Consider the following 14,220-nt stretch of genomic DNA (forward strand, 5'->3'; position numbering starts at 1 on the left):
GCTGCTAATGATCATCAACTTCATAGGTAGGTTAAAACACAATTATTATACAAAACCACCTGCCTGGAGTTTGCATGTTCTCTCTGTGTCTGCATGGGTTTCCTTCGGGTACTCCGATTTCCTTCCACACTCCAAAGACATGCTGGTAGGTGAATTGGCTCCTGTCTAAATTGGCCCTAGTATGTGTGTATGAATGTGAGTTAGGGACCTTAGATTGTACACCCCTTGAGGGTTAGGGACTGATGTTAATGCACAATATATAAATAAATAAATAAATAAATAATTATTAAAGTGGTTCCAATGATTGAAGATTTTTTACCTTCATGCATTCTATGCATGAAGGTATAAAACCGTCTGTGTGCTGCTCCCCCCACAACCCCCTTATACTCACCTGAGCTCTCTCTTGATCCAACAACGTGCACAGGAGCCTTGGCTTTCTCGGGTTGCTCTCCCCTCATTGGCTGAGACACAGCAGTTGGAGCCATTGGCTCCCTCTGCTGTGAATCACAGCCATTGAGCCAATGAGGAGAGCATAGAGGGGTGGGGCTGAGCCGCAGTTCTATGTGTCTTATAAATGCATAGAGCAGGGCTGAGCATGCATCAGTGCCCCATAGCAAGCGGCTTGCTACTGGGAGTACTGATCAAGGGAGAGGAGCCAGAAGCACCAGTGGGGATCACAAGAAGAAGAGGATTGCACAGAGCAGGTAAGTATGATGTTTGTTATTTTTTTAAAAGAAAAAACATACCTGTAAGATCACTTTAAATTGTTACTAAACCCAGGACCCTGATTTCACTATATCTGGTCTCCCACAGCACACAGAACATGGAAGTGCAATTATTTAAGTAACTACAGGTGAAACTCGAAAAATTTGAATATTGTGCAAAAGTTCATTTATTTCAGTAATGCAACTTAAAAGGTGAAACTAATATATGAGACAGACTCATTACATGCAAAGCAAGATCGTTCAAGCCGTGATTTGTCATAATTGTGATGATTATGGCTTACAGCTCATGAAAACCCCAAATCCATAATCTCAGAAAATTAGAATATTACATGCAATTAATAAAACAAGGATTGTACATAGAACAATATCAGACCTCTGAAAAGTATAAGCATGCATATGTACTCAGTACTTGGTTTGGGCCCCTTTTGAAGCAATTACTGCCTCAAAGCGGCATGGCATGGAAGCTATCAGCTTGTGGCACTGCTGAGGTCTTATGGAAGACCAGAATGCTTCAATAGTGGCCTTCAGCTCTTCTGCATTGTTCGGTCTCATGTCTCTCATCTTTCTCTTGGCAATGCCCCATAGATTCTCTATGGGGTTCAGGTCGGGTGAGTTTGCTGGCCAATCAAGCACAGTAATCCCACAGTCATTGAACCAGGTTTTGGTGCTTTTGGCAGTGTGGGCAGGTGCCAAGTCCTGCTGGAAAATTAAGTCAGCATCCCCATAAAGCTCGTCTGAGGAAGGAAGCATGAAGTGCTCCAAAATCTCCTGGTAGACGGTTGTGTTGACCCTGGACTTAATGAAGCACAGTGGACCAAGACCAGCAGATGACATGGCTCCCCAAATCAACACAGACTGTCGAAACTTCACACTGGACTTCAAGCATCTTGCAGTGTGTGCCTCTCCATTCTTCCTCCATACTCTGGGTCCTTGGTTTCCAAATGAGATGCAAAGGTTGCTCACATCAGAAAAGAGGACTTTGGACCACTGAGCAACAGACCAGGTCTGTTTTTCTTTAGCCCAGGTAAGACACTTCTGACGTATGTTGTTCAGGAGCGGCTTGACAAGAGGAATACGACATTTGAAGCCCATGTCCAGGATCCGTCTGTGTGTGGTGGCTCTTGATGCACTGACTTCAGCCTCAGTCCACTCCTTGTGAAAGTCCCCAACACTTTTGAATGGCCTTTTCCTGACAATCCTCTCCAGGCTGCGGTCATCCCTGCTGCTTGTGCACCTTTTTCTTCCACACTTTTCCCTTCCACATAACTTTCTATTAATGTGCTTTGATACAGCACTTTGGGAACATCCAACTTCTTTTGCAATTACCTTTTGAGGCTTTCCCTCCTTATGGAGGGTGTCAATGATGGTTTTCTGCACAACTGTCAGGTCAGCAGTCTTTCCCATGATTGTGATTCCTACTGAACCAGACTGCGAGATCATTTAAAGGCTCAGGAACCCTGTGCAGGTGTTATGGCTTAATTAGCTGATTAGAGTGGGACACTTTGAGTCTAGAATATTGAACCTTTTCACAATATTCTAATTTTCTGAGATTGTGGATTTGGGGTTTTCATGAGCTGTAAGCCATAATCATCACAATTATGACAAATCACGGCTTGAACTATCTTGCTTTGCATGTAATGAGTCTATCTCATATATTAGTTTCACCTTTTAAGTTTCATTACTGAAATAAATTAACTTTTCACGATATTCTAATTTTTTGAGTTTCACCTGTATAAACTGCTAAATACTTTTTCTCATAAGCAGTAGATAGCAGTCTTGTGACTTCTACCTGTGTCCAGCCCAGCTAAAGCTTGTAGGAGGAGTTTTCTTTCTGCTCTAGGAGGATGGAAATCCCCTGACCAGTTTGTTTGCTAAAAGGCTGGAGAGAGGTACAATAACGAGTGCCCACAGGCAACAGTGAAGCATGGTGGAGGTGCCTTTCAAGTTTGAGGCTGTATTATTGCAAATGGAGTTGGAGATTTTCTCAGGATCAATGGTGTCCTCAATGCTGAGAAATACAGGCAAATACCTATCCATCATACCATCAGGGAGTTGTGTGATTGGCCCCAGAAATGTATTCGGCAGCAGGACAATGACCCCAAACATACAGTCATTGTCATTAAGAACTATCTGCAGCATAAAGAAAAAAAGGAGTCCTGGAAGTGATGGCTTTGTCCCCACAGAGCCCTGATCTAAACATCATCGAGTCTGTCTGGGATTACATGATTTGACAGAAGAATTTGAGGCAGCCTACAGCAGTATATATACAGCAGTATATATATATATATATATATATATATATATATATATATTGGATATAAAAAGTCTACACACCCTGTTTAAAATGTCATGTTTCTGTGATGTAATAAAATGAGACAAAGATAAATCATTTCAGAACTTTTTCCGCCTTTAATGTAACCTATACACTGTACAACTCAAATGATCAACAAACTGAAATCTTTTAGATGGAGGGAAGTAAAAATAAAAAACTAAAATAATATGGTGGCATAAGTGTGCACACCGTTAAACTAATACTTTGAAGCACCTTTTGATTTTATTACAGCACTCAGTCTTTTTGGGTATGAGTCTATCAGCATGGCACATCTTGACTTGCCAATATTTGCCCACTCTTCCTGTGTAGACTTCTTATCTCCACTATATATATATACTGTACATATATATATTGATACAGCTTGATAACTAATACAAACTGTGTATGTATGAAGTTTGTTTATAGCAGCCATTTCTCCAGAGGATGCTAAGGGCTCTTCCTTGAGAGTGGTAAACTAATTTCCAGCCTAATAATGCTCATATACTGTAGTTCTTGCTAAATGCCTTTGAGCAGAGCCAGCAATGTGAGCCCATCTCCTCTAGTCTTTTATGTAAGGATCCAATGATCTTTTAGCAGCCTGCAAAGTGGTTCCTCTCCGCTGATCACAAATGTCATGGGGAACTTTTTCACTGGCCACCAGTGTAAGGGAGCACTACAATTTACACTGTCTGCACTGCTTCCGTGGCTATTAGTATTATTATTTGTTTCATGATTGTTTCCGAAAATAATTGTGTTATAAGGAGCAGAGAGGGATGTTTAAAAATAAATTATTCAGATTATGTATAAAGTATGCTCTCTATGATAGCCTCAACTTAAGATGTATCTAAAGCTAAAACTTTTTTTTTAGATTTTGAAACAATAGGATAAGGTTTTTATTGCACTTTGTAATCCTACAAGGAAGATTCATCCTTTTTATCCTAGTGACCATTGCCACTGAAAATAAAAGTGAAAGATGAGAGAGGAGAGTAACCCCCATACTTGAGTTGCGAGGTCTTGTTTTGTACATCTTCTGGCGGCGGGGATCTTTGGACGCGGGGTGTGCACTTGCCGTGCTTAGTGGACTTCCCTGTCCCTGGCCATAGATGTAATTGTTGTTCACAGCTAGGAAAATTATATTCGAACACGTTTCATGTGTCACTCTTTAATGGTGATGTGATCATAGTTAATTGAATGGTCAAGGTGCCTCTCTCTTTGGCTGTTTTTTCTGCTCATGTTTATTACTGTTATTTACCTGTGAACATAATATGTGAATGTATGTTGTTTCCTTTTCTCTTTTATGTATCTATTGTTTGATGGAGACCACTGCATTGATTCTATCATGTAGTATTTTGCTAAGTTCTCTGTACACTTTTCTAAAAATTCAATAAAAATTGGAAAAGACAATAAAAGTGATAGGAATTTCAAAATAATACAGATGTTAGAACAGGAGGTGGTGGTGGGGTCTTTCAATGACAACAGTTGTTCTAATAACTCCAATTTCCTCTTTAATTTGGAGAGAGTCTTTCTCACTTCCTGTTAGCTTTCCAAAAGAGGAAGTTATGTTAAAAAAAAAAATGCACAGGTGTTTTAACTATTTCCTACTCTAACCAAAAAAAAGGTTGGCTTTTAGATATACTAAATACACCATTAACATAGAACATAGTGCTAGTAGCAGTTGTCAAATATTGTAAAAGTATCAAGATGCTGCAAATGAGAACGGTAGGCGAGAAAGATACTTGTTCTTCTGGCAATTAAGGTTAAAATGTAGTAAATTCCAGAGATGTCATGCTTGTGGCCTTCTGTGCTTTGCCTTATCGTGGCAGCATGGCAAGGTTAGCATATAAAATGGTCAGGTGTGAGAGCCCCAGCTGTCAGTTAAAACATTGCTCTATATAGTACTAGTGGTGCTGGATAAGATTGGGATTGTTGATGATTATAGTACTATCTTTTTGGAGGTGTTTTTGGGCTTCACAATACAATCTTTCAAGACCAAGTATATGAAGCAAATCATTTCTTTATAAATCTTGCACTCTATCTAACACTTTTAATTGTTAAAGACTGGTCTTTGATTTAAACCTATAATCAAAAGAAAAGTAAGATGTAGCTTCAAATATTGTAGAAAGGTAAGAAGTGCAAATTCTGTGTGATTCAAGTAGAACAGAGGCATAAATCACACACAACGATTAAAGGAGGTTTGGGTGGATTAAGGTCGTCATGCAATGCTTGTGTCTAGTTTGATCTCTTGTTAATCCCTCGGTTGCCAGGCGTACAGGAATTTGCAGTGTAGTGTGTTGTAAATAAATGATTGGATAAAAATGTTAAGTTTATATCTCTTGAAACTTAGTTCTCAGAAGAAAGTATACAAAGCAGCCAAAGTTGTTAGCAGCATCTAAATTCAACAAAGAAAAAGAGATCTGAACAAAATATTCTTGGAACCAAGTACATTGCTATGTAAGCCTCAGTATAGATACTATCTTCTCAGGAGAGCGGTCCTTCTTTAAGAAGATGACTGTGGCCCATCATAATGATCTATGGGCTTCCTGAATTCTTCATTAGTCAAATCTTAATTCAGATTCATTTTATGTGGCAGATTTGAGAATAAAAAGTAATACTACTATCAAAAAATAACCAAGTTTGTGTAGAACACTTATTACTGTATACATTTTTTTTTCTTCGCAAGACCTGCATGGTTATGCCAAGGAAAGTTTACTTCTTGTGAAACTAACACAATAGAAGTATAATGAAATTGGTTTGGGTTAAAAGTAAGGGCTTTGATAACAATTCTGGTCTCACTTAAAGTGCAAATGCTGTTAGAGTAAGAAATGACAAAGCTGCTCCACAATAGATACAGTACAACGAGTGAGCCGGAAGTGATATGTGCTACTGGCAGGATCATCAAGTGAAAACAAAGGAAAATGCCTAAAAAGTTGATAAGGAGGATGTCGGGCACCTGCACAGCATCCTTGTTAGGCCTTCCACTGTCTGTCTCCATCAGCACTGGGGTCACATTAGCTGAGTGATGGAAAAAATTAAGGGAGAAGAGAAATTCTGGAATACTAGTCAGTATCAGTGTACAACAATGTATTTGCTTTGAAAGAATAAATCACCTCTAACATTGGGTGTTCTACATGCGTGGAAAGTTTACTTCTTGTGAAACTAAAACAATGGAAGTACACTGCTCAAAAAAATTAAAGGAACACTTTGAAAACACATTAGATCTCAATAGGGAAAAATAGCATGCTGGATATCTATACTGATATGGACTGGGTAATGTGTTAGGAATGTAAGGATGCCCCATTGTTTGATGGAAATGAAAATTATCAACCTACAGAGGACCGAATTCAAAGACATTCCGAAAATCAAAGTGAAAAAAGGATACAGCAGGCTAGTTCATTTTGCTGAAATTTCATTGTAGCAACTCAAAATGGTACTCAGTAGTTTGTATGGTTCCCATGTGCTTGTATGAATACCTGACAATGCTCCCAATGAGACAATGGATGGTGTCCTGGGGTATTTCCTCCCAGATCTGGACCCTGGACAGTTTGAGGTGCAACCTGGTGGCATCGGATGGATCAAAACATGATATCCTAGAGATGTTCTATTGGATTTAGGTCAGGCGAACGTGGAGGCCATTCAAAGGTATCAATTCCCTCATTCCCCAGGAACTGCCTGCATACTCTCACCACATGAGGCCGAGCATTGTATTGCACCAGGAGGAACCCAAGACCCACTGCACCAGTGTAGGGTCTGACAATGGGTCCAAGGATTTCATCCCAATACCTAATGATAGTCAGGGTGCTATTGTCTAGCCTGTAGAAGTCTGTGCGTCCCTTCATGAATATGCCTCCCCACACCATCTGACCCACCACCAAAACGGTCATGCTGAAAGATGTTAAAGGTAGCATAACATTCTCCACGGCTTCTCCAGACTCTTTCATGTCTGTCACATGTACTCAGTGTGAGCCTGTTCTTATCTGTGAAAAGCACAGGGTGCCAGTGGCTGACCTGCCACTTCTGGTGTTCAATGGCAAATGCCAATCAATCTCTATAGTGACGGGCAGTGAGCACAGGGCCCACAAGAGGATGTCGGGCCCTCAGGCCACCCTCATGAAGTCTGTTTCTGATAGTTTGGTCAGAGACATTCACACCAGTGGCCTGCTGGAGGTCATTTTGCAGTGCTCATCCTGCTCCTCCTTGCACAAAGGAGCAGATAGTGGTCCTGCTGATGGGTTAAGGACCCCTCTGTCCAGTTATCCTAGAGTAACTGCCTGTCTCCTGGAATCTCATCCATGCTCTTGAGACTGTGCTGGGAGACACAGCAAACCTTCTGGCAATGGCTCATATTGATGTGGCATCCTGGAGGAGTTGGACTGCCTGTGCAACGTCTGTAGGGTCCAGGTATGTGTAGATATGCCTCATGCTACCAGTAGTGACACTGGCCCTAGCCAAATGCAAAATGTGTGAAAAACAGTCAGAAAATATGAGTAGGGAAAAAGATGTCAGTGGCCTCCACCTGTAAAACCATTCCTGTTTTGGGGGTTATCTCATTGTTGCCCATCTAGTGCACCTGTTGTTAATTTCATTAACACCAAAGCAGCTGAAACTGATTAACAACCCCCTCTGCTACTTAACTGACCAGATTTATATACCATGAGTTTAATTAATTTGATGCTATACTCTGGTTAAAAAGTGTTCCTATCATTTCTTGAGTAGTGTACAATTAAAGCAGTCTGGGTTAAAAGTAAGGGCTTTGATAAAAATTTTGGTCTCACTTAAAAGTGCAAAAGTGTTATAAGTAAGCACTGACAAAGCTGCTCCACAATAGATAAAGTACAATGAGTAAGCCGGAAATGAGATGTGCTACTGGCAGGATCACCAGGTGAAAATAAAGAAAAAAGCCTAAAAAATAAAAATAATGCAGCCACCACATCCAAAGACCGCTCCAATATATTACATTTTTGTTTTTAAAGCAGAACTTCACTCAAAAACTGAAGTTCCACTGGCCTCTAGCCTGTAACAGAGTTGCAGGTTTTTTTGGAGGGGGGAAAGTACTGATTTTTATAGGCCAAGTTAAGGATAACATCCCTTGCCCTGTAATTCTCCCCCTCCCCGCAGCCTCCATTACCAAAGTGCTATAGGAACTTGTGCATGTGCAGTGCAGAGAAAGCTGTGATTCCTCCATTTTTTGGCTCAAGTATCCAAGGTCAGATTTAATTCTGATTGGCTGCTGTGCCTTACTGCAGTTGGCCTTATGGAAGGCCACGGGGTTGATTTACTAAAACTGGAGAGTGCAAAATGTTGTGCAGCTCTGGGTAGAAACCAATCAGCTTCCAGGGTTTTTTTTGTCAAAGCTTAATTGAACAAGCTGAAGTTAGAAGCTGATTGGCTACCATGCACAGCTGCACCAGATTTTTCATTATCCAGCTTTAGTAATTCAACCCCAATTGTGCAACAGTCTCTATCTGTTTCATTGTAGGATTGCATTTACATGGAAAGGCAGGGCTTATTTATATTGATTAGTGAGTTAACAGTTGTCATGTGACAGTGATCAGCAGGTGGGATCCAGTGTTATTGGATCCTAGGTCTGTCAACACAGTTGTAGTTTATTTATTTAGTACAGGTACTTATATAGCTCCATCAATTTACGCAGCACTTTACATATATAAATATATATATATATATATATATATATATATATATAGTACATTCACATCAGTCCCTAACCCTCAAGGGGTGTACAATCTAAGGTCCCTAACTCACATTCATACATACACATACTAGGGCCAATTTAGACAGGAGCCAATTAACCTACCAGCATGTCTTTGGAGTGTGTGATTGATAGCTTTGTCATTGTAGAGGAAATGCCCACTCATTTATATAGGTTCACATTTATGTCTCTTTATGTGCCAAAAAGTGCAAAAAGCAGTTCATGTATGATCCCGTGCAACAAGGAAAATATTTCACACAGTGTATACTCATTTCTACTGTACTATATTTATAAGGCAGTACTGATACCACTTTAACTATCCTCTGTCACACTTACTTTTCCAGATATCAGCATTGTAATTGTAATGTGCAGCTGCAAATTTAACACTATCATCTCTTCTAGAATCATAGACGGACTGCCCTCCTTGCCTTAATTGACACTTGAACATCTTCCACGATTCGGGGTAAAGCAGTGTCATAAGTTCATCCACGCTGGACACGGCCCGAAGTTGCTCCTCCAGTTCCTTGCCAGGATGGTCCTTTAGGAAAAAAAAAAAGATGAGTTAGATTCTATGATAGATTACAACCATTTGAATATTTTCCAAAATATTGGTAAACATGGTTAAATGAAATCACAAAAATGCTGTTTATAGACCAGTTTACATTTTCTGGTGGTAAACTGAAGTTTACCTAGTGGTAAACTGAACTTTCAAAAGGCAATTATACACAAAACACGAAACATTATTTACTGACACTTCATGATTTCTACAGCTCTGAAAACTGCAAGCACAGATTTTTTGTCACATAAATACAATTTGTACAATTGAATGCCTAGATATGCAGCAATTTACTAACTAGTCAAAGTAGTACCCGTTCCCATGTCACTCACCAAATAAGTGTTACAATGAGATAGAAAATTATTTGTGGATGTAATCAATTAGAAGAACTATTTGCAGTGTCCAAGCACAGAACCAGATCCATGGACAGAGAATTGAGGGATACTTTCAGTTTGATCATTAAAAGTTTAATATGCCCTTCCTGGTTTTCTTTATCAAAGTAAACATGAAAAATCAGACCTGAGATTTAGACAGCAGATTTTCACTGCCTGGCCAGGCAATTCTCTGATTACCATGACAGCCTGACTTGACAGACACAAGCTGAGGAATTCACAAAGAGTGCTGTAGACATATTTAAGAATTCCCTCACTCCTTCCCGATGCAGGTGACAAATGTAGTGCATATACCGTCTCTAGCAAGCTAGGCCATACCAACAGATGACTCATTCCAGGCCATTCAGCTGCCGGTCAGAAGATTCCTTGCCAGCTAAAAGTAAATAAAGGTGCGGAGATGCTGGCTAATGTCATTCTCTATATATGGCCATGACCATAACTGAACAGTAATGTTAGTCAGCATTCCTGCATCTTTGTTACTTTCAGCTGTCAACCACAGGTGATGTAGCGACCATGAGCCCTGTGCAGGAAGCTGTCACATTAAAGTGGAACTAAACCTACCTTTTGTAAAACTGAGCAGGTAGCTTTTTATTGCAAAAGAGACATGCTATGTCTTTTCCACAATAATACAAACGTACCTGCCTGCCTGTACAACTGTACAAGACTGAAGGCTGGAGTTAAGTTATTAAAGATCATTTTAAACTTTTTCTTTGGTGGAGTCAATTAAGGGGCAGATTATGATTTTTGTTTACAAACTGCAACTTTTACATGGAAAACTACAAAGTTTCTGATTATACTCTGATGATTAATTAGCAATGGCAGTGTAATTTAAAGACAGTTAAATCAATTTTTAATTGTAAAAAAACATATAAACTGACCAATAATATATGTATAATACAGATATGTCCTAGAGCAGCCTTCTTCAACCAGGGTGGCCTTCAGGGGTGCCTTCCTTCAGGTCTCTTCAGGGGAGCCTTGGCAAAATGTATACAATTTTTGGGCAATTTTTAGACAAGCTTGCAGGTGGATCAAGCCTGCCTTTAATTACACAAAGCCACCGGTTTTCATTGTGCACCATTGGAGTCTTCCAGCCACCAGAGTCCTAACAACCAATGATGTCATCAGTTGATAAGGAGGACATTGGGCACCTGCACAGCATCCTTGTTTAGCCTTCCGCTGTCCCTCTCCATCCGCACTGGGGTCACATTAGCTGAGTGATAGAGAAAATTCAGGGAGAAGAGAAATGCTGGAATACTAGTCTGTATCAGTTTACAAAGATGTATTTGCTTTGGAAGAATAAATCACCTGTAACATTGTGTGTCCTACATGTGTGGATTTTGCTGCGTTATATGAAACGATGTCTATTGTTTTACATTTTAGAGTGGGGTGCCTCAAGATTGTTCAGAATTTTAAAATGGTGCCTCCACTGAAAAAAAAGTTGAGAAACACTGTCCCAGAGCAGCCTTCTGCAGTGCCTTCTGAGTTCTTCAGGGGTACATTGGCCACAAGCCTAAATATTTCCCCAGACTTCCCAAAATTTGCCCAAAGGCCAGCAAGTTAATCAAACCTGCCTTTTTACAACAGAAAACAACAGGTTTTTATTGTGTAGCATTACAACCAGCCAACTAACCAGTGTCCTAAAATCTGAAGACAGTATCTGTTGATAAAGTGCAGATTGGGTGCACCTTGTTGGGTTCCCCTCTCTGTCAGCATGGGTCACATTAACTGATTGAAAGAGAGAAACTGAGGGTGCTTAAAGACTGTGCACTGTCCTAAAGAATAAATGTTAAAAGTATGTTTGGCCACATATAGGATATGAAGAAATAGCGGTAGTCTCTTAAAGTGCAAGGATGAAGGATATCATTAATCTCACATTTAATGGTGATGGCTGTAGAAGTATTAATCACCGATATATAAAACCATCAAGTAGGAGACTGCAGCTTAGATTTATCAAGTGTTCACATATCTGCTTCTGATAATCATCTTGTCTTTGGAGTCATGGATGATGATTTTTAGCATTTTATTATATCTTTAATAAGCCCTTTTTTGTTAACCTTTCCTTCTGGATCATGCAGATGACCTTATATATCTGTGATTCAACCTTCTACAGCCATCACCATTCAATATGAGATTAATAATATCCTTCTCATAAAGTATCCAAGGAACTTTTTCACTTGAAGGGAGTACCACAAATTCTTCATATCCTGTACCTGGCCAATACATCCTTTTGGCATTTATTTTCTAGGATACATCTTTATGATACATATATTATTATTCAGTTTATACTGTATGTTTTTGTCTTAGAATGTTTTAATACAATATAAGAATCTGCTAGGTTGGAGTATTGTTTAAACAGGTATACCTATGTTTTTAACATGTGTTGGGTCTCTTTAAAGTGAAATTTACTGCACAATAAGAGGATCTATTAAGCAGTTCTTTACATATACTGTAGATAAATATTTTTTATCTTTGTGATCTTGTGATTTAGGGGCTTAGAGGTTTCTCTAAAATTTAGCTTTGTAGATTTTTTTAAATATGCTACTATTAAATATTAAGATGACATTAAGTGAATATTAGAAGTGTACCTTAATTTGAACAAACTGGCGCTTTTATAGGGTGATTTTTGCCAAGGAAGCATTTTTTATTTTCAAAGGTACAAAGCATCATTAAAATAGAAATAGAGACTACTTCAGCTATATACTGTACATCTTGCACTACTAGAAATTTGTCCTTTGTTCCTTGTGTTGTTTTTTTGCATAATTTGTTTTATTTATGGTACTTATATAGCACTGTCAATTTACACAGCACTTTACATTTATATTGTACATTCACATCAGTCCCTAACCCTAAAGAGGATTACAATCTAAGGTCCCTAACTTACATTCATACATACACATACTAGAGACAATTTACCTACCAGCATGTCTTTGGAGTGTGGGAGGAAACCAGAGTACCTGGAGGAAACCCATGCAGGCACAGGGAGAACATGCTAACTCCAGGCAGGTGGTGCTGTGGTTGGGATTCAAACCAACAACCTTAGTACTGCCAGGAGGAAGTGCTACCCATTTAGCCACTGTGCTGTTTAGTTATTGTTACTAGAGGTAGCTAATAAATTAGGGAAGAAATGGGTCAAAAAAAGCAACTTTTTAAATTTTGCATTGGGTACATGCCTATGTTGGTGTCATTTAAACATTTTAAAGTTGCTACGTAGACTGCTTTATGTTCATATAATAAAACACAACAAAAAGTAATTCATAGTACTTAACTAAAAAATGAGTATTGTTGTGAATCACTATTGTCCTCCCTTCACCTGCTAACATTGATACAAATGACTTTATTTACTTTCAAACCCATTTGAATCTGGGAATAAACAAAGCCATTTATACCACAGACTCCTAGAAGCTGCTGCTTTGTGAGATGGAAAGCACCAATCTGCCATGGGGTGAGATGGTCAGGACCGCAGCAGTTTGATGGAAGAAGTTGGCCAGAACTGCAGCATTCTGATAGGGTGAGAAAACTGGAACTGCAGCAGTCTAAGGGAAGATGGCCGGAACCACAGCAGTCTGACAAGGTAAAATGGCTGAAATGACAAAAGATAGCCAGGACCGCAGCTGTTTGATCAGGAGGATGGCCAGAACTGCAGCATTCTGATGAGGAAGAATGCTGGGACCACAGCAATCTGATGCTGAAAAATGTCCAGAACCGCAGCAGTCTGAAGTAGAAGATAGCCAGGAACTTAGCAGTCTAATGGGGGAGATAGCCAAGGCCATAGCAGTCTAAGGTTGGGAGATGGCTCAGATTTCAGCAGTCTGACAGGTGCAGATGGCCAGGGCTTAGCCAGGACCTTAGAATTCTAATGGGGGAGATGGCCAATGCCACAGCAGTCTAAGGTTGGGAGATGACTCAGATTGCAGCATTCTGACAGATGGCCAGGGCTAAGCCAGGAACTTAGCGGTCTAAAGTGGGAGATGGCCATTGCCACCGCAGTCTAAGGTTGGGAGATGACTCAGATTGCAGCATTCTGACAGATGGCCAGGGATGAAGCAGTATAGGGAAAAGGTGGTAGGACAGCTCCTGCATAAATATAATCAAAGCAACATACTTATCTTGAGAGTGGGCAGCACAGTAAAGTGCTGGCAGGTCGCATGCAGACTATGGACTCAGGTTTTAAGCCAAAAGATATTTATTTTATTATATTATATAGATATTTATATTTATTTTAGATATTTATTTGCTAACTGATCCTCTATAATAATCCTAATCCCAAAAACTAACCACCAAGTCGAGTAGAGAAAGCATGTGGACAAGCATGTGTCAGTGTAAGAATGAACTAGTAAGCAAGCCAGATTCTTCTAGGAAGGAGAGTGTACACTGGCTATTAGGAAGACGTACTCTTGATTGACTTTAGGGAATAAGACCCTTTGAGTTGTTTTGCACTGAAAACTGACAGACAAAAAATAATTAGCCATAAGAGCAGTGACAGAATGTAGAGTGATAATGACAGCATCAGCCGTGATATTTCACAAGAA

At 39.6% G+C, this 14,220-nt stretch overlaps 1 protein-coding gene across 1 annotated transcript in view; it reads right to left on the reverse strand.

Moving 5' to 3' along the window:
* The window catches only part of VEGFC (vascular endothelial growth factor C), a 216,249-nt gene that overhangs the window by 50,550 nt on the left and 151,479 nt on the right, over positions 1–14,220 (reverse strand). The window contains exon 2 of the mRNA XM_089684063.1: positions 9,080–9,281. Coding sequence (XP_089540189.1) covers positions 9,080–9,281 — 202 coding nt within the window. The remainder of the gene's footprint in view (positions 1–9,079; positions 9,282–14,220) is intronic.

The sequence above is a fragment of the Staurois parvus genome, unplaced genomic scaffold (genome assembly GCF_062004578.1).
Source record: "Staurois parvus isolate SC_StPar_1 unplaced genomic scaffold, SC_StPar_1.0 ptg000334l, whole genome shotgun sequence".
NCBI classification, from domain to species: Eukaryota; Metazoa; Chordata; class Amphibia; order Anura; family Ranidae; genus Staurois; species Staurois parvus.